This window comes from Parasteatoda tepidariorum, chromosome 1 (assembly GCF_982258835.1).
Source record: "Parasteatoda tepidariorum strain Cologne lab strain chromosome 1, Ptep-v5.0, whole genome shotgun sequence".
Classification (NCBI taxonomy): domain Eukaryota; kingdom Metazoa; phylum Arthropoda; class Arachnida; order Araneae; family Theridiidae; genus Parasteatoda; species Parasteatoda tepidariorum.
The window spans coordinates 119,486,638-119,508,054 of NC_141755.1; the positions used below are offsets into that span (position 1 = coordinate 119,486,638).

The 21,417-nt window shown below is 29.6% G+C and overlaps 2 protein-coding genes across 3 annotated transcripts in view; both read left to right on the forward strand.

Annotated features, from left to right (window-relative positions):
* Nucleotides 1–21,417, forward strand: part of LOC107452907 (neuromedin-U receptor 2) — a 95,272-nt gene that overhangs the window by 52,762 nt on the left and 21,093 nt on the right. The gene's annotated exons all lie outside the window — the stretch shown is intronic.
* On the forward strand, nt 14,443–19,966 carry LOC139424808 (33 kDa inner dynein arm light chain, axonemal). Its single transcript, XM_087151479.1, has 2 exons — nt 14,443–17,546; nt 19,025–19,966. The coding sequence occupies exons 1-2, from the start codon at nt 17,387–17,389 to the stop codon at nt 19,579–19,581; spliced, it is 717 nt and encodes a 238-aa protein (XP_087007605.1). The 5' UTR covers nt 14,443–17,386; the 3' UTR covers nt 19,582–19,966.

A 21,417-nucleotide genomic window follows, 5' to 3' on the forward strand; every position in this document is an offset into this window, starting at 1 on the left:
ATTCTGTTAAGAATTAAATAGATTTCTTTTAAATTGTATCTTTTAAAGAATTAAGTGGAAATTGAAATTCACATGCCTTATTATCTATGCTATGAACTCTTTCACAATACTTTTAAATCGGAGACAAAATCGCTGCTTTTTATGAATTAAAAGCTTAATAGTCAATAGATTTAGCTAAAAAGATAAATATTATGAATAAAAGCAAAATTGCTGCTTTTAATTTTGCTTAGATAAATTGGAATTTTTGGCGCAAAATACATGTCTGGTTTTCCTACTTCATGACCTGGTTTCAAAAATGTTATTAATTTTAAAATCCAAGTAGACTTAAGAATATCTTACTTTGCTGCATATAAATGTTGAATGTTTAAAAATAGAAGACAATTCTTTTTTTGAAAATTGAAGAATCACTTCGTAAAGGGCAAATCATCATTTAAGTTATAATGTCTATAAAGCTTATAAAATTTTGTAAGGAACTTCGAATACTTCGTTGAATAACATAATGGGTTAAATACAGTATAAAACAATGAGTTTAAAGATAAATACGAGTGGTTCTGAACTTTAATTTTAGAAGAAATAATAATAAAATAGCATAAAATGATCGATTTAAGTCGTTTTATTTTTTTTTAAAACTAATTTCAAACATTTTATTTTAAAAATAATTTTAAAAAATTTATAAAATTACTTAATATTCGAAATAATTTTTAAATACTTCGATCGTTCGTTTCTCTTGGGACCATTCATTGAGAAAGATAGATACGGGAAATCATTTTTACAATAAGTGTAATAGGTACCTATTGTAAAAATATTTGCGATGCAAAAGAAGCATGAATTTATTTTTTTAAATATATTTGGAACACTCTTTACTTCTCTGTGCTTACAATAAATTTTCGACAGATTGCTGAAAATTTTCTGCAAGCTTGGGTGAATACTAAGTTGTTTCAAAGGTCTTTCTCAAATATTGGATCAATTTCGACATCTTCATCTGTATCACTTGTTCAATTTCTTCAAGTTTCCACATTTTTCATTAATTGGTGCATAATCATACGCACTGTTTAAGGCCAACCTGTGAGAAATCAATATTTTTCTTCATCATTTGCATCGGGAGCTACTGTTTTTTTTTTTCTCCAAACGAAAAAATTTTAATATTTTTTTAATTGTCGGTAACGTAGAAATTTTTGAATTATAGAAATGGGAGTGTTCTAGATTTAAATAACAATCTTATCGAATATAATATTACAAGAATAGCGTTTGTGATGGAACCTTTAAAACATGCGAAAATTATGGATCGAGGTTCCACTGAATTTGTTTATGGTAGAAATAGATATTAATACGTTCTTAGAAACTATATTGCATTAATAACTGAACTATTGTAATAAGTTTTACGTAATCAACAATTATATATTACATTTTTCGCATATATCCCTTATATTCTATTTTGTTAGATGTGCTCGATAAGATTATTGTATGAGTTTTCGTGGAATATTGAATCATCTTTGATCAATTCTTCAACGAACCTTTTTTTCCAGTTTTTCAAATTGCATTAATATTTTTTATTTCTAAAATATTTCACCCACTAATATGTGGCAATCTAATTATGTACCTGGTTTTACTTCCTTTTTCGAAAATATGCAGTTTTTTTTCCTCCTCTCATCTTCTAGAAAATATCTAAAAATGATTGGATGGTTGGAGAGGGCGCGTCATGGCCGAGGATGTCGACATGTGAATAAGGCATCCATACTGAATCTTGATATCGTGTGAAGTGACTTTCATGAATGCGTGAGGTATAAACTTATGATTGGTCTGAGGATAAAATTGAGAGGTAGCAAAATAGCCACCGTGGAAGCACCTTTTAGGTTAACAACACCACAACAAACATCGTGTTTCGATCCATTTGTATAAATAGGTGTAAAATCCATATGTTGTTGACGGTGTTCATAAGACTTCTGGATAAAAAACCGTTGTCTCAGGTTTTTTCTACATCTGAAACACAAAGATCAATCCAAGGTGGGATAGCCTCTGTGACTTCGAAATTCAGAAAGGTTAAGGTTGCATAAAATTCCCAATGAAGGAATGGAAATTAAGTGAATTGAGTAATAAGCTGTGAGTAGAGATGGAAGAAGAGAGGGTTTAGTTTTATTTTAAAATAATAGTCTAGAGAAATTAGAGGGGCGAAAATGCAAAAATAAAAAATGTTCAGAACATAACACCACCAGATGAAATTCTTGATAATAGATGGTATCGAAGAATAAATAGTGAATTCTAGCAAGGCTTACAAGGATTACTAACTAAATTTTAAGCGAATGGATGAAATGAAAGAGAGGGATGAAGATGAAAATATGTATGCAGGTCAGAATCGGCTACAGAACTAATCAATACCTCTGAGGGTACTAAATTGGAGATGGATCGTTATCTGGTTCAGGTCATAATTACGATCTACGGATGTACAAGCACGTAGGTATAACTTTTCCATGGGGGGGTTGTTCTGAAATTCAAAATTAACAAATCAAAGTGAAGTTATATTTAAAATGGGTGTCTAATACTTATGCTCTCTCTATATATTTTAAATATCCATTGGTTGCGTTGAAATGCTTAAAACTTAGAAGTGTATTAATTAATTTGAAACTAAATTTGATTTTCAACTTTATAGCCCAGGAAAGATAAACTTTTTTGTTCGGAAAAAATAATGCCTGAGATTTCTTTTTCATAGAAAGCTTTGTTATATTATTATACTCAAATACTTCCCTACTTTCCTTAGTACACTTCCCTCTTTTTTGAGTGAGAGAAGTAAATTTCTTTTTGACAGGCAGGTGAGGCGTGTTTTTTAACGTATGTGTTATATAAAGAGGAAAACCACAAAAACTTCTCACGGTTAGTCCTACAGTAAGGGAATGTTAACCTATGATCCGTTGACCACGGAGAATATTTATAAGTTAGCACTGTGTCCGGTGCGAACTGAGAGTAGAATTCATGTCGACCAGAAATCACTGAGCTTCGAACCTCATTGGGAAGCTTGCACTGTTTCCCCTGATCCACCGCGGCTCTATTAAGTGCATTTATGATGCGGCGAAAACGTGAGTCTTCGCTTGAACTCAAGCTCAAACCAGGCCATCACCCATTGCTTCAGCACTAAGCATTTCGATGGCTTTCATTTCAATGCTCACTTAAGCTCACAACAACATTAAATAAATTAACAACTATATATAATTTCCAGTGCACACTTGAACTCACAACAACAGTATATAAATTAACAACAATATATAATTTTCAGTGTTCACTTTAGCTCACAACAACAATATATAAATTAACAACAATACATTATTTCCAGTGCACACTTGAACTCACAACAACATAAATAAATTAACAACAATATATAATTTTCAGTGTTCACTTTAGCTCACAACAACAATATATAAATTAATAACTATATATAATTTCCAGTGCACACTTGAACTCACAACAACAATATATAAATTAACAACAATATAAAATTTTCAGTGTTCACTTTAGCTCACAACAACAATATATAAATTAACAACAATATATAATTTCCAATGCTCACTTGAGCTCTGGATATATATATATATATATGTGTGTGTGTGCGTGTGCGTGTAATACAAAAATTAAATACCTTTGTATTAATAAAAGCATTAAAACTTCATTCGTTTTCATAAAATATCTTTGGTAAAGGATAAGGGTAGAAATTCTATTTTGGGACTTCAAGGCTAAAAACATGCCAATGAATAATAATTAGATTTATATTTCAAAAGAGAAGTTATTTTAAGATTTTTCACTTCCATATAAGGAGAGATTAAACAATTTTCTATGAGTAATAAATAATTTTGATGAGGCGTAAGAATACAGAAAAAGCAGTAATGACTGGCCTCTTCACAACTTTTAATCATCCTATAAAACGCAGGAGCAATGTTTTTGCGCGGCTTTTTGTTGTTTATCATGCCTAACTAAAATACGTCAGCTTAGACGGGATATGGGTCTCCCCCCATCTCCAGCTTGGAGGGGGCTGAGATGTATGCTTTCACCATCACTACTAAATAAAAAAGATTATGCACAACATGGACTCGTTAATCATGCTGCTTTGACTACTAATAAACTAAAAAATATAGGTGTGGATCCACCGTTATTTCATATATATATATATATATATATATATATATATATATATATATATATATATATATATATATATATATATATATATATATATATATATATATATATATATATATATATATATATATCGCGTGAGCTGATGAAGAGATTATATCTTTTCTTAGTTTTGTTTTCAAAATTGTAATTAAATTTTTTTTTTTTTTTTTTTTTTTTTTCCTAAGGTATTAAAAATTATGTTTTTTTAAATACTTTTAAAAAATTATTGTTAATAATTTTCTTCTCTTGTCATTATTTTTTTCCATATTTTCGGTATTTTTTAGCTTATTTTATGAGTTCTATATACTTGCAGCTTATGCGCAGTTAATAAAACTTATTAATTATTTTCGTTTTTCTCTTTGTTTTTATTGTGCTATATATATATATATATATATATATACTATATCCAGAGCTCAACACAAACATTTAGACACAAAAAAATTTTTCTTAAAAAATTTTAAAAAATCCGGAGAATAAAAGATATAATCTTTTCATCAGCTCACGCGATTATATCCGAAAAAAAGATTGCTTTCTAATATGGCATCAATATAGCCAAAGCAAAATATATCAATACAATAATGTGAGAAGCACTCAAAAAATTTTTACGAAAAAATTACAACAAATAAAATAGAACACAATAGGTAAAAATATAACACGTAAAAACAGAGAATAAAATATAAAGAAAAAACATGTTTTTTTGTTTTTATATATATATATATATATATATATATATATATATATATATATATATATATATATATATATATATATGTATATATATATGTATATATATATGTATATATATATATATATATATATATATATATATATATATATATATATATATATATGTATGTGAACTTTTCAGTGTTCAGTTTTGTTTTGAGTTCGAAGTTAAAAAAAAACTACGTAACATTCTTCTTTCCCATTTTCTAAGATCAATATTGATAGATACGTTATTACATGGATGGAATAAAAACAAACACATTATCAAACTGTGGAATAATAGAATGGCTCGAAACATGTTGTTTGTTGTCTCTAATGTATTGCAATCGAACATTCAAATTGCTTTCTGCCATTTTGATATTTTATTATACAACGAAATAAGTTTTCCAATTATATTAAAGAAGGATTTTATTGATTATTTTAAGAGATTGGAATGATAGTCTTCAAACATGCATTTGTTTCTCTGAAAAATCAGCAACCGTGAAAGAAGATTTTGTTGTTATCCTTTTTGTTAAGATAGTTGTTTAAAATACAGAGTGATTGTTTCTTACCATAAGTTTTTCAAATAAAAGAAATTTAATATATTATATATATAACGGTTTCTATATTTGTTACTGGTGGCTCAGGGAATAGAGCGTTCGTCTTCCAATGAGGTGAACTGGGTTTTCATCCCAGAGATCATCGATCGATTTGAATTCTGGGGTGCATTTTCAATGAAAAAAGTGGCTATTGGATGGTGACTGGCAGAAATTTTTTAAAATCGCCTCTGACCTAATTTTATCAATCGCTCATTCATTTATTTTATGGTTACCACAGATTATTATCTGTGGTTGGAACAAATTTAGCTCCATACATTGTTTCACCTTTTCTTTGCCAACGCAAAAAATATTGCGAAAACTATAAAGGTATATAAATTGACCTGGATTTATCCAGATTCAATTATTTCAACTCAACGAAAAAAGACAAATTTCAAAAGCATTAAGGGAAAGAGGCAGATCAAACACTCTATCTGGCTTGATACAGTTGAGGAAACGTTACTACGACAGAAATTCCAGATGGAAGAAACTTTTGGAGGCTGTATGGTTACAGAAGAAGAATCCATACTTCTGAGAGAGACTTTCGTATCTTTCATTTTTTATTTTCCGTCAGACTGTCTCACTTTTAGTAACTTTAAAGCCAGATAAATTTTACTCTATGATGAGTTTATTTATATATAGCATAAATGAAGAAAAGAGTGAAGTTTAATAGGAAATGTACCGAATAATTGATTGAACGATTGAGAGAATTCATAAATAAATAATTTAAGATCCATAATTTATGAACATACAGTTTATTCAGTTAATGTTTTTTACTCTTATGTTTCTCCTTATCAAATAATTATATTACTTATTTTTTCACTGAAAATGAGAAAACGGGATTGTAAAGAAACATTTTAAAAATCACCTCCCTCGTGGTAATAAACTAATTTAGTCTCAGTATTGATTAGATACATAAACAGTCAAACTGCCATTCTATTATACAACATAACTTGTTTGTCAAACGCTGCCAAATTTAACTATTCAAAATCTAAAAATTGAGGAACTTTCATTTAAAATCAGATTTCCTTTAAATTAAATTATTCGGGCTTTGATAAAAAATCTATTTTTTTAGAAAAATTAAATTGTAACTTTGTTATATTAACTTTAATGAAGATTGGCGTTGAAAAAATGACTAATATATAATTTTGAAGAATATCACAAGATATTTAATTTGAAAGAAATACTTAACACCAGAAAATAATTTATGGTCAATAAAAAATTGCGTTTAGCATGTTTTTAAAATGATATTTTCAGGAAAACTAATTGCTTCCGAAATGTTTTAAAGTGAAAATGACTTATCGTTAACTCATTTTGAAATGTATTTTACAGCCAGTTTTTTTATTTAACTTAACAGAGAATCGCATAAAGAGACAAATAATAATTTTTGATTCAGTTATAAGGTTTTCATAGCACTAAGATGAGTCAATTTCGCTCTCACAGAAGATTACATGTTTACACGTAGTTTAGTTTCATAGTCTAGTGCACGATGAGCAAAAAATAATCTCAAAAGTTTGACAGTTGAACTTAAATATGGCAATTGGGTACTTGCACTCGAAGAAGAAGAAGCACACATTTTACCTATGACGTCAGCACTAGTTAATCTTTATCAACAAAATGGCGTGTTAAAGTTGAGCTAAATTTCTCTACATGACTTAGAATGTTAATTAACGTTAAGTTAATGAAATACAGAGGCGTATCGCACATTGAATTTGTAGAAATATAATTATTTTACTTAACTTAGATTTATTATGTGTTTATGTATTTTATCATACGGGATCCATTTTTATTATAACCGTTATCTTTTGTTTTTTGTACCTGGCAACTTCGATGCATAATTAGTTCGTTTATGTTCTACGTGGTTTCCTGTCTGTGTGTGTTAAGTATTTGTGTAAATATATTGCGAAAGAATCTTTGGAAAGAAAAGAATATAGGCTGTGTCACTTAAGAGAATTGGTACTTGACGGATTTGGCTTACTCGAAATGGAATGGAAGGAACAGTTGCTAGCGTGAACAAATGCCACGTTTCAACAACCAATTAGGATCGAGGTACCCATACTACGTCACTTGCAGGTATCCCATTGACTTGTGCTCTCATTTACTGAAGCAATAAAATCATACACAAAAACCTACTTTCTTTGAACAAACGTACCTTTCTCTCTCTCAAAATTAGAGCTTAGTTTAAGCACCAAAATACAAAACATGATGGAAATCGGCAGAATAGTTTCTGAGTTATTGTATTTGGATGATCAAGATACAGCATTCATTGGGTTAAAGTCATATTTATTCTGAGAAAGTACGTCATTGTGCTTGATGCCATTGCTTTTTGATTGTCTGCTCTAAAGTTAGTACACAATACATAAAAATCCAATGATCAGAACAAAAGTTATTTTTGGCTTCACTTCAATTTCTGGTTCATCCACACCATAACAGTCTCAGATTTCTAACATGACACAGTCTATTTTCATACTCAGAGGTGCCGCATGAATTTTTATGATTCCTGGAAAAGAGTATTTGAAATTTAAAGTTTTATGAAATACTAAGTTTAAAATTTTATACGCCGGAAAATATTTCTGTGTTATGTTATAAAACATTGCCGCAATACGTTAAAAATCATTCGTAACTTAAAATGTGTTTTGTGGCAATTAATCTTTATCTATTTAGTTCAGACTTTTATTATTAAAATGAATCAAGGCGCCTCTTCAAATTATTAGTGAGCTATTAATTGTGAAACATTTAAACCTATTTCTGACAAATTCGCATATACTCTTAAAGACAGAAAATATTTACCTCTCTTATCATCGATAATATGAATGAAAATTTTTATTTACTCCACCATTAAAAATTCATAGTTTTTCCTCTTTTGACCTATTTCTATACTCAACTCTTATAGTTTGTCTAAAGTAAGAACTCTCCTAGCCATTCGTCTGGACCCGTGTTAATGACTATGGTAACGAGGTATAACTATCTCAAGTAGGGTCGGAGTGAGAAAGGGATTCTTTTTCTTCGGTCTATTGTGTTAGCCCTAGAGTGAAGAGAAGCTATCCTCCCTGAAATGCCCCATTTTTGTTTTCATAGCAGCAGACGGTCTCAGACTTTGTGGCGGGAGGAGTTCTTACCGTAGAAAAACTATACACTTATGGTAAGGCAGTTGTGATTTGGGTGAAAGAGTCAGTATTGCCGAAAGTTCTTGATTAACTAAGGTCATCCATTCATTCCATCCTCATTCTCATCCTCATTCTAGGAGTAATCTGCAACCTTTTACCTAGATGAAAAAAGGGAAAAAAGATCCTTGTTACTTTAATTAACTGAATGGCTATTTCTTGGCTATCTAAAAAAAACATTAGTAGATTGAATTAACCTTTAATAGGTTTAAAAGATTTCGGAAACTATTTATTATTCAATATCTCAAAAATCAAATGCAAGTTGATAAAATGAGAGTAACAAACTTAAACGAGTCTGGGTAAATTGCACAAAGATTTCGCACTATAACTGATTAAACCTAGTTAATCAGAATATTAACTACTTTTCAGCTGTGACACATATATAATACCCTCGCTAAGTATTCGCCACCTGCATAATGCGATAAAATCGTTAATTCGGCAAGAAAAACTCTGTTTTGGCAAATGATTTTTTCTACAGAAAGTTAAAAAAAAAAAAAAAAAAAAAAAAAAAAAATTAATTATATATATATATATATATATATATATATATATATATATATATATATATATATATATATATATATATATATTAAGTGGTAGCATATTCTCATCCACCAATAAGGCCGAAAATATATTTTGTCGTGACAATAACTTATCCATTATGTGACAACAACATAATGTTGCTTCAGGTTTATCCATATATTACTACTCTAATCTATGAAGTAATAACAAATTCCGATTCTTAATCTGATTTCTTTCCCATTCATTGCATATTTACACCTCCTCAACTCTTAATTGACTCTTGATTGCTAATTGTATTTTGAAAAATAATTCATTTTATGATAGTGAGTTTGTATTTTGATTTGAAGTTTTTTACGAGAAAAAAAATCAATCATAATTTTTTTTTTAAAGTTTTGCAGTTGGCTAAGAATTTTGATAATTGGTGAATACTTTTGATATTTGACTAATTTTCTGGCTTATAATTTGAAATCCTAAGTGCAAGCCCTGATAATGACAATGACCTGTAGAAGAGAGAAATTTTTTTCTCTACACTTTGACTTTGGGTGACAACAGCCTAAAATACTTATTTTGGGTCCGTTACTCTCAAATAAACAACGGCGTGCCATTTATTCGAACTTCTACAAAATACCGAGTGTCAGTTGTTTGTATACGAAACAAAGTCATTCCCTTTATGAGTATTAGGCAGCTTTTTTTCCCAACGATTGTTTCAGTTTACAGTTAACGACGCCAAGATATTTGAAAGTGTTCCAAAAGCGTCACTTCAGGTAAATGACGTCACAACATAGCATTTTCTTGTTCTCTGAAGTTGTTGCGCTAATGAAAGAAAAAAAAAAAGAGTAAGGATTTAGTTTGAAGAAATATTTAGTTTCCAGCATGACTGTTTGAGATTTCTTCTCAGAGCGAAAAGTAATTTCGATAATGCGTTGTTTTCTCTTTTATGTGATTACAAATTTATGACTGCTCTTACTTTGCTTGCACGTTTTGTCTTGTAAACAGCTAGTATATATATAAAAAAAAAGGAAACTCTCACTCTTTACGAGACTTGACTTTCTTTTGTTCTAGACAGCGAGAGTATCATCTTTATCTAATCATGTCTTTATTTTAAGCTTGGAGATCTTTTTTTTTTCCAATCATTGTTATCTGACTCAATCACTGATATTACAATCTTATATTCTCACCATTCAAAAATTACTTACTGTTGAAAAGTGTTAAAATAACTCGTTACTTTAAATATCGCCTAAAATTAAGATAAACATGTTTCTCACGAAAGCCTTTCGTTAAACATTATCCTTTTCTTTAAGATAGTTGTTCAAAATACAGAGTGATTGATGTCCCTGAACAACTGCGACAAACGTTTCTTATCATAAGTTTACTAAATAAAAGAATATATATTTATTAAATAAAAGAATATATATTAAATTAAAGAATATTTTTATAAAACAATTGATAACTATAACAGTTTCTATATTTGTTACTGGTGGCTCAGGGGAAAGAGTGCTCGTCTTCTAATGAGATGAACCGGGTTTTCATCCCAGAAATGGCTGGTTGATACGAATTCCGCATACTGCTTGCACCGACAGCAGCGTTGATATAAAATATCCTCTGCAGTATAGTCTTTCCTGGCCGTCAGGCTAACCGTTAAGTTTTCGTACTATCCCTCTTCATGTAGCGCAAATGCGGGTTAGTTCCATCAAAAAGTCCTCCACGAAGTCCAATCCCTGATTCAGGAGTTCCCTTGTCTTCTGAATTTGAGAAATTAGATTATTGGATTAGAATTTTGATAGACAGATTTTAGTTCCCAATTCTGGGTTTCAGTTTCAATTTAAAAGTTTCCCTTCGTGAAAATTGTGATTGACAGATAAAGAAAAGGGAAAGTAATTATGGGTCACCACGAATAAATTAATATTAAATAGGATATAACAAATAGTTCGGACATTCACCAAAAGCGACTATGTGGTTGTTGACATTCACCGGTGAAAGTCGACATTCTCTTGATTTTGGTCATTCACGGTAACATTGGATATTTTTTAATTTAAATGAAACATGACTATGATTTACAGCTGATAAAAAAAATACATACATCACTCACTTTCTACGCTACAAAATTAAATTTAATTCAGAATTATCTATGGCCTCTCAATGGTGATTCGTTAGATTTCGTTTGTATTTTGTTTTCAAGTCTATCAATGAGTATTAATTTACATTATTTTAAAAGGATTCCAGAAATAAAGAACGGTTTGTGTGATAATTAAACTTTCTTCCATTAGTGCCATAATTGCATCTCAGAATTTAATTATTACTTGTGATGGAAAAATTCTGCAATTCAGATTGGGCTTTCTTCTTATTCTTAATTGTTTCACTCACCCAGAATCACAACGTTTTAGAATCTCCTAAGCCTTGTTTTTGTTGGAAAGCAACAGAATTTCAGCCAGATCTTAGGTAAGAAAAACGTGATCTCTTATCTGGATGTAAATGCGTAATTAAAAAAAAAAATTAAACTTAGAATTGCAGATTGTGCGACTCAATAAAAAGAATGAGAAGCAGTTTTACTCATCAACGAGACTAATATTATTGAAAAGAAATGTTTTTAACTGTTCTTAATAAAGTTTCTTTTAATACCTTTAAAAATTTCAATATAATGTTATCATTTGTATCCGGTAACACATAAGTTGTCTCTCTTTCGTTTGTTGTTACTTTTGACTCAATTTTTTTTTAACTTTTAAACTCGAGCGCTAGCTTATAAAAGAAAGATCTCGAGAGATACTCATTAATTTTCCTACAACAATAGATAAAAGAAAAAAAAACTAGGAAAAAGAGCAAAAACACTTATAATTGCATCAAATTTCGACGTCGCACGTCCAGCATCAATTCTGCAGGCTGCAGAGCAACCGACATGGTATTTTTTACTACAAGTTTATCAGTTGATAATTCTCAAACTAATCATGAAATATTAAAAATGTCATACCATCGTTCCGCCAGAACATTTTTCTGCACTACCTCATAATATAAAGTTTATAAATCTGCTAGTTTTTGGGCAGCATTAATAAAATATATCGAAAAGTTGAACACACAAAAAAGTGGCTTTTATCATTTTTAATATACGGGAATAAGGAAGAATAAAAAGAGTAAGGAGGAAAAAAGCCATCGATATAAATATTTGCACTTTTTTTCATTCCAAATTTAGCATACAAAGAAGTTGTATAAATATTTTTTTTAAGTGTTCATTTTTTAACATAAAATTTTCTGTAAACACTATGATTCCAATTCAAATTTTGTTGGCAGAAAGTATATCACAGTAAAACATATGAACTCGGAGTCTAAAACATAATAAAACGTTGAAAAAAAGTTGAAATTTAAGTAATGAGAGAATAAACGTTTTAGTTATGTTGTAACTAACGATGTTTTAAATATAATAGAGTAAAATGTAAATATTTGATCCATTTTCAAAGATGCTATTTTTTCAGTAATATATATGTATAGCATCTTTGTACAAGAACATATAGAACATAACAATACAGGAGAATATATAGTACAAATTAGCATAACAATTTTTCGTAGATCATCTCCTAAGAATAGAAATTGATTGCGCTCAACATCACTTGTCATGATGCAACTCATGGTACCACTATCAAGCAATTTTCTCTAGTGCATATCCCTTAGACACCACAGTGAAAGAGTTATTTTAGCAAATACAGAATACCAATTTAATAATTACCAAATATATCACAATAGTACTTCATACCTTGAAACATTTGAATATTTTATTTTATAACCGTCGTTTAACAGCCGACCCAATTTTTCGGGTGTTCGACTACTAATGTTCAACTCCGTAGCCTTGTGACTTTGAATAAATCCGGAAAACAAGAGAACTCCTGGATCAAGTTTTGGAAGAAATTTGCCTTCGTGGAGGACTTTTCTGATGAAACTAACTAGCATTTGCGTTACATGGAGAGGAAAACCATGAAAATCTCCAACAGTTATCCACACGGCAAGGGGACTCTAACCCATGATTCGTCTACCACTGTGAATATTTCAACGTCAGCACGTGGTCGGTGCAAGCCGGATGAGGAATTCGCATCGACCAGCCATCGCTGGGATTCGAACCCGCAGGGGTTGCAATGTTTAAAATGTTATACATTTCAATACATTTTAAAGAATAATTTAATAAGAGGAATAAAAAATAATGACAAATTTTTTTAATAAAAAACAATTACAAATTCTTTATTAAAAAAAATCAACAAATAAAGGTTTGGGTGCATATAGGTGTTATGATAAAAGAAAAATATGTTTTAAAAAAATAAATATTAACGAAGGAAGAAAAAACATTAGAAATATGCAAGTATAAAATTTAAAAATGGCATTCAAGAAAAAATAGTTTAATGAAAACATATTAATGTATTTTTTCATAATTATTTTCTGATAACAATTACATTTTACGTAATTCTGGAGAAGGAGGAAGAAAAAAGTTCTTTCTAACGTTCCTTGATTTAAGGATAACCAACTTTACTTTTTGAAAAATTCTAATTGGCAAAAGCATATTTTTGAAAAGAAGGGGGAGTATTTACTTTATGTGTTAAAAACGGGGACAAATTGCCCCGAAATTGGCATTTTGCCCAGGCATCTAGGCGGCCTTTATTCATAATAAATGTAAATTTCGCCATTTTCACAATGGATAAGCTTCTGGGTTAATTCATTTGATATTGATCCCTCTGAATCTCACCACATTTAAAATATGCACTTTTTTTCACATTTGACTACAATTTATCATTTTGATTATGCAGTAGATCTTAAAAATGCTCAAACGTAATTTTTCTTAGAATTTCGAGTTAAACTGAGAAGTTTTATTGTTAATGCTTATTTCGAAATACCACATAATATTTTCGAGAAAAAATTTTATTTGACTGTTTGATCTTTCGATAAAGCCCTATCAGTTTTTAAAATGCATGAAATTAGAATACTTTCTCATTTAAAAAAAACTGTTAAATATAAAACCAGTTTTAATTTACAAAATACATCAACTTGATATACGATCCAATCCAAGCATAAAATACATTCCAAATCCTCTACAAAATCATAAATTCTTAGCGTTCTTACAACCGATGAAATATTTAATTTAGACTCAATAAGAATTCTAGATATTACTTTTTTTTTTTTTGAGAAATACTAAATGAAAATAAAGATTATTGATTATTATCAATAATCAGTAATCTTTATTTTCATTTTATATTTCTCAGAAGAAGATAATAATTTAAATTAAATTCAAATAAATGAAAAATAAAAGAGCAGCTAAATTAAATTAAATATTTGAATTAGAAATAGTGTACTTAATCGTTACAGCCTCGCGAATGAACTAAGAAAATTCGATGTCTCATTGATGTGGGTGATTCGTGACGCAGAGAAAATCTTTATACCTCACGCTCCAAGTCGCGATGAATATGCTCTTGTTCATAGAAATGTTACAATTCAATGGAAGAGCATTTAGATATTATAAATAAAAATCTCATTTAGCCATAATGTTTCTTAAATAAATCGAAAGTTACTAATTATAGATAAGTCAACTATATACAGGCATGACAAAACTAAAGAATTAAATTGCATTTTTACATTATTTCATTACTAAAACATAAATGCGGTGACTGCAAGTTAACTGAAATATTTTATTTTCTTAACATTTTTCGGATCATTTACTTTTATCATCATATTTTCCTACTTCCACGATACATTGCACAGATTGATTAATGCACTTGGCGATTCCTTCGATATTCTTGGCGATTCTTGGCGACGAACTTCCGAGTGAAAACATTTAAACGGCGACATAATATCTCAGTTTTTAACAGCTACGTCTATAAATTCATATTTTTAACTCTAATTAACTCCAATAAAATTACATCTCAGCATACAAGAGAAACTTTCGAAGCAACAATAAAAAAATTACCTTATTGTCACACACAGAACTTAAGATAAATTAAAAATATTTTTTACTATCATCTGTATTAACCTATTTATAATTATTATTAAAGAATTTTAATGACCATATTACTAATATCATCTGCATACTTAGGATTATAAAGTATTTTCGGTATGCCGTTAGCGAGCGAAAAGTTGCCATAAAGTGCAGGCCTCCACCATTTATTGTTTTATGTATTTTTTAAACACTGAATAAAATGAACGTTCATAAGAAAATAAAGTTGAAAAAAAATGTAGAATTTTTTGCACCGACTGCGATTTTCCCATCAAGCGGCCTATCTTCAACGACCCGCTCTCTTGTCTAACACTTTCTTAAATATATAAGTAAAATAAAATACATAAAAAACTTGATTCCTAACTTTTTTTTTCAGTTCAGGTAACAAATTTTTAAGGAAACAAAAGCTTACCTTGTAATAGTGACCCATTATAGCTAAGAAGAAAATCTAAAAAAAAAAAAAAGAGTAGTTAAAGGTGATTATAAATTAGCCGTCCGGCGAACCCTAAAGTGCAGTATTTTCTTTAAAATCAAGTAAAATATTTATGTAAAAAAGTTAATCTTGCAAAAATATGTTCTTAAAACTCAGGTAAAATAACTTTAGAAATAAGTTGTACTTGCAAAATTTAGCAAATATCTTCGCCCTTTATTATTTTTCCATCCTCTCTATGGTTTTCTTTTTTTTTTTTTGCTTTTTGTGTTCGATAATTTTCTTCTTTGGCGCTGCGCATGTAGCAAAAAATCATTCTGTGAATATCCACAAGACCGAAATCTACATTAACAACGGTTTTCGCAATTTATTCTCGAATTTAAAAGAAGCAATGGTACATCCCATTCATATAGATATGTATTTTATTCAACATTGAAATAAATTTAAAAACAATAAAAAATGGAGAGAAATTAAAATATATCGTAATTTACTTTGAAAAAAGTATTTTTGTCTACATTAACAAATGACATCCTTAATGATTTAAGCATTTCACAAGTCTAAAATATTATAAATGGTGAAACGACTATAAAAACTTTATAAATTGAATTTAAAATAATAAAAGAGAACTAGGAGGCCCCGCCCCCTTCTCGCTAACGCTCGCCAACCCCCGAGAATTGCTACGCAATCCTATGTGGTTCACAGCGTGAACCATGGCTCGCTGCGCTCGCTCGCCAATGAACACAATGTTCTAGCACAAAGACGTAATATATTATCATCAAAGACATAGTATTTTATCATCAAAGACATAGCATTGTACTTATGTAGAAGAATTCTACCAATGTTCTTATTGGCTTTTAAAAAAGTATATTAGCTATTTAGATTGTACATGGTGTAAAAAATCAAAACATTAGCTAAATAAGAAACATATTAGCAAAATAAATTATCAAATATTGCTTCACTAATATTCTGCATTTTAAAGCGTGAAAATTCAATGCATAAATAAACGCGAAATATAAAAAAAATCAATGCATTCAATACAAACACTTAAACGTTTTTTAGACGTTTAGGTAGCTCCCAGTAGAAAAATATCAATTCAACAGAGGCCTTTTAAAGCATTCTCACTTCAATTAATTAATTAATTCCTAATTGAGTTTAAATTAAATATTGTCATGTTTTTAGTGCATGAATCTGAATTGAACAACCTGATAATGCTCACTCTGGTTAATGTTATCTGGTTGCTCACTACGTGCTCTTGCGCGCCGAATCCAATCAATTAAAAATGAAAACTGTTGCCAGCGCGAGAAAAGAAATATCATCGGTTTTATTGATACATACATACATACGTACGTATTAGCGTTTTATATAATAAGATAGATGATTAACTTCTCCATTTAACAGATAGTTAATCTGTTTTGTAGCAAGGCACAGAAACTGTTTGAGGTAGATTGTTGCCATTTTGGCACACATCTATATACATAAAGAAGAAAATAATAAATAAATAAACTCTCGTCTTTTTATATACTCTGGCATTAGAGTAAAGACTCTTTTTATGTTTCTCTAAGGTAACAAAAGAATGATTAACATGTTAACAGAAAAAGGAGCTTGTAAGTTTGAATGTTAAAGTAGTAGTCATTATTGACTTGTTGCCAATTTGCAAAACATATAAATTATATTTTCTTTTTCCATTCGTCGTGTACCACTTGAAAACAAATCTTTTGTGTCTTATATGTGCATAAGCAGAAATATTTAAAGAGGCTGGCAACAGAAAAATCGTTGCCAATACAATCTAGCTCCTGAAAAAGCAAGCGTAACGGAGATTTTGAGAAGTAGAGTTTTCTTGAAAATGTTTCCATCCTCTTTAGTGAAATATATGAGTCCACAGAGGATTCTCTATCATTCAGAAGAGCATGAAAGAGAGAAGAAAAAACCTCTCTCATTGCTGGCAGCTATGCAAAAAGAAGAAGCAGCTGACTTAATAGACCTACTTTTACCGCCAGTAATTGGTAATTAATAACAAATAATCAATTATTTAATGGAAATTTTTTAAGTGATCTTTATTGGTTACTTTTTACTCTGTATATATATATATATATATATATATATATATATATATATATATATATATATATATATATATATATATATATATATATATATATATATATATATATATATATATATGCTGTCTTTAATCAAGAAGAATCAAGAAACATTTTTTTAACAATTTTTTTGATGCGACATAAAATATTTGAAAAGCACATATTGAACAATATACTAATTTTCTTTTTTAAAAAACTGATCAACAGGCTATGCGTTGAAGAAACATGCGTGTACAAAAATCGTTATTAAACGTATGTTCAAACGTAAAACGTACGTTTTTAAGTAATGAAACTTCATTGTATATCACCTATTATTGCTGCTTTTTCAATCAAATATAGATTCTCCTCTCCGTACAACATTTTATGTTTGCATTGTGTATTCCTTAAATGTGTTTCTGTTTTAACTCGCATTATTTTGTGTTCAGAAAATAAATAATATTGTAAAATGAACGGAATTTATGCTTTTGTCATATTCTAATAATTTCTGTCTTTCTCAACAATATAAATAAATATATATTAAATGTCGAGGTAAATGTAAATTTATAAATAAATATTAAATGTCGAGGTATCAAATGAAAAATAACTAAACGAATCATCAATAATTTTAAGTTTGGAATGCTAAGTTGTCAAAATCCCGCAGGATTATTAAATCTCAATCCCACAGATCTTAAAAAAAGCGCTGGATTGCATTCCTTACATAATGACGAATTAATTATTGAGTTTTTTTGGAAATAATCTTTTAGTCCTTTTAATATATTAAACTCAATACTTACCGAATAAAAAGTTTTACTCCATAATAAAAGCATTTTCAATACATATAAATTTTTTATTGTCTTGAGTCTTCGATGTGACATGTTACATCAGCATGTTTCAAAAATACTTGGGAAAAAAAAAGAAAAAAAGTATTTAAAAAATATCTGACCCTAGGGCTCGAAACTTTAACTTTAGAGGATTTTTCTAATTGAATCGTTTACCGCAAATAAATTACGTGTTCTGTTTTTTTTTTTTTTTTTTTTTTTTTTTGCTATAGATTTTTCCATATTTAAACAAAAATGAAAGATATGAAGATACTATTAGGCTTGCCAGTAAATAAATTTTGTAAACCAAAACCATTAACTACATGATAACCTATTAACAGTCCATAACCTATAAAAATATGTTAAGTCACCAAGAAGTTGTGCAATATTAAGAAGTTAATTTAAGAAGTTAATAATTAAGAAGTTAATTTTTGTAATAGCCACAACGTGCTTAAAGTTAGTAAACACTTCGGTTCTCTTTGTTCTCGAAAAAATTTCTACAAAATTTTAACTTTTATATATTTAAAATCAATGTCAACAAGGATTTTTCTTTTAATACTACAGTACGTGAAATACATTTTTCAGCGGAAAAAGATGGTCATGTCTGGTATCGCCAAGTGAGCCGCTCCCCTGCGTCTACAAATGATATGTTTCGCTTACAAGAAGCTTTGGATAATGAGCTGGTAGAGCAAGATGCTCGAGAAATGGGAATATGTCCTGTCAGGAGACGCCTGTACGATCAACTCATGGAAGAATTAGTGCGCCAAGAGTTAGTGACCTGTCCAGAAAGAGGTAGACTGTTGCGAATGGTGCAAATGGAATGCCAACTATCTCTAACTTCAACCGTCACTGGATACGAAAGTGCGGTTGCATATGGATTGAAAAAGCGTTTGTCATCTGGTCAAGAAGCATCCAGATTATCTTCCCTAGTGTCCGAGTCCCTGATGCTGTTGGCAACTTTGGAACAAGAGGTGAGGGAGCTTGAACCGGAGATTGTGAAGATAAGGGAAGGACTTGTGGAAAAGGAAGTTGCCCAACAAAAAGAGTTAGAGGGTGAAGAATTTGTTTTAAAGGATGAAAACGAACGCATTTTGCGGCAGATGATGGATGTCATAAATATTAGTTTTGATACAGAAAACTAAACATATTCTGCAAATTATTCTGTCGAATTTCGTGTTTCAAAAGAATAATAAGGAATAATAATGTCTTTTTTCTTTGTGTTTTCTTTTTTAAACAAATAAATGAAATAAAGCTTTGAGAGGTAAAAAGACCTTTTTGTTTGCATTTCTTTTGTAACTTGAAACTATCCTGACTGCTATTATTTTTAGTTTCCATACTTCAGAAAGTATAATTTCCCCGTTTTTTTCATTATCTGTTATATTTTATATCATAGAAAGTTTGTAAAATCAGCAATATGTGTATCAAGCGATTTTTTTTTCTTTCTTCAGATTTGAGTATTACTACTACAAGTCCAAGTTATGGTTATTTTCTGATATGTTTCTGAAACTTTGTAAAATGGAAAAATAAATCTCACTGTCTTTGAAAATAAAACAGTATAGTAGTAGGTAAATCATTTAAAATTGAAAACATATTACAATTTGAGAGTTTAAATTATAACAACTGGTTATTAATGTCATCATATTTACAAAAAATGTTATGATATTTACAAAATTCGATTTATAGTAGTATTTAGAATAAATTTTTTACCCTTTATTATAACTTAATGGGTTAAAAAAACTCTTACTTTAAAAACAAAAATGCTTCAAAACAGTTGTTTCCTAATGTTAAAAGAGTAAAAGGAATTATCTGTTATTATTTGCAAGGAAAATTAATAACTAAATAAATTTACATCTTAAGCAAATCTCCAGCTTTACTGACACCATGAAGAGTGTTCGTAACTCCATTTTTTTTAATTTATTAAATTAATATTATTATAAAAAGTATATAAATTTTTTTTTATTCTACCACATTTCTTTTTTATAATTTTTATGACACTTCCCTTTAAAAAAATTTAAAGAAAAAAAATTGCGAGGAAAGGAAAGAAAATTTCACTCTTTTGAGGAAGTAAACGCAGAAACTTGATAACATTTTAGTAATTTTCGGTTTGAAAATTTAGTTGTTGTATAAACTATGACAAAAAAATGGAGAAGGGGTTGATGAAAAATTTTGTGCACAATTTTCTACCTGTGACATATCATAGTAGATATAGCACCCACTTCATGTCTTCGCCATTGCTAAGAGTCGCTTTTCGGACATATCTTTCTGAATCGTTTTACACCCAAGCTGGTACTCCTTATTCTTTCTAAATAAAATGTAACTTCTTTGATTTGTATGTGTTACTGTGAATAATCGAAATGGGTGGTTGTTGATTTCCACCGGTGAATCACATAATCACTTTGGTAAATGCCCCAAATATATGCTAGGTCTAGTTAAGTGCCACTACCCAGTATACATTTGCCCGGTATGCCCTACATCAATTTTTTTCAGGTCAAATGCTACTGCCCGGTATTTCATTTAACCGGTATAAACACTGATGTTTTTCCTAATCAGCCGATAGAAAAATATTAGAATGTTGAATGAATAAAAATTTTGATGGAAGGAAAATTGCGTACAATTCATAACTATTGTAAAATGATTAAAGGTGCCAATAATTTTTTTTAAAAAACAAGATAGGTATAAATTATCAAATTAAAAAAAAATAGTGCGTGGAGTCCCTCCGCGCGGAAGAAGTTAAACTTCGTAACCTGCGACGTTAATTGTAGAAGAATCAGCAGTCGTAGAAGGATCACTAGTTCTATTCAACGACTCTTTTTCCTGCTCCGCTCGCTTCCGTGCTCTGTAATAACGGTAATATTGTGCATTTTTCCCTCCTGGACCTCTTGAACCAGTGGAAGTGCTTGTGGTTGCCTCATCGTCTCGTCCTGGAAAATGTATTTGTATTAATAATGTATGTGAATGCGTCATAATGTAATTTCAGA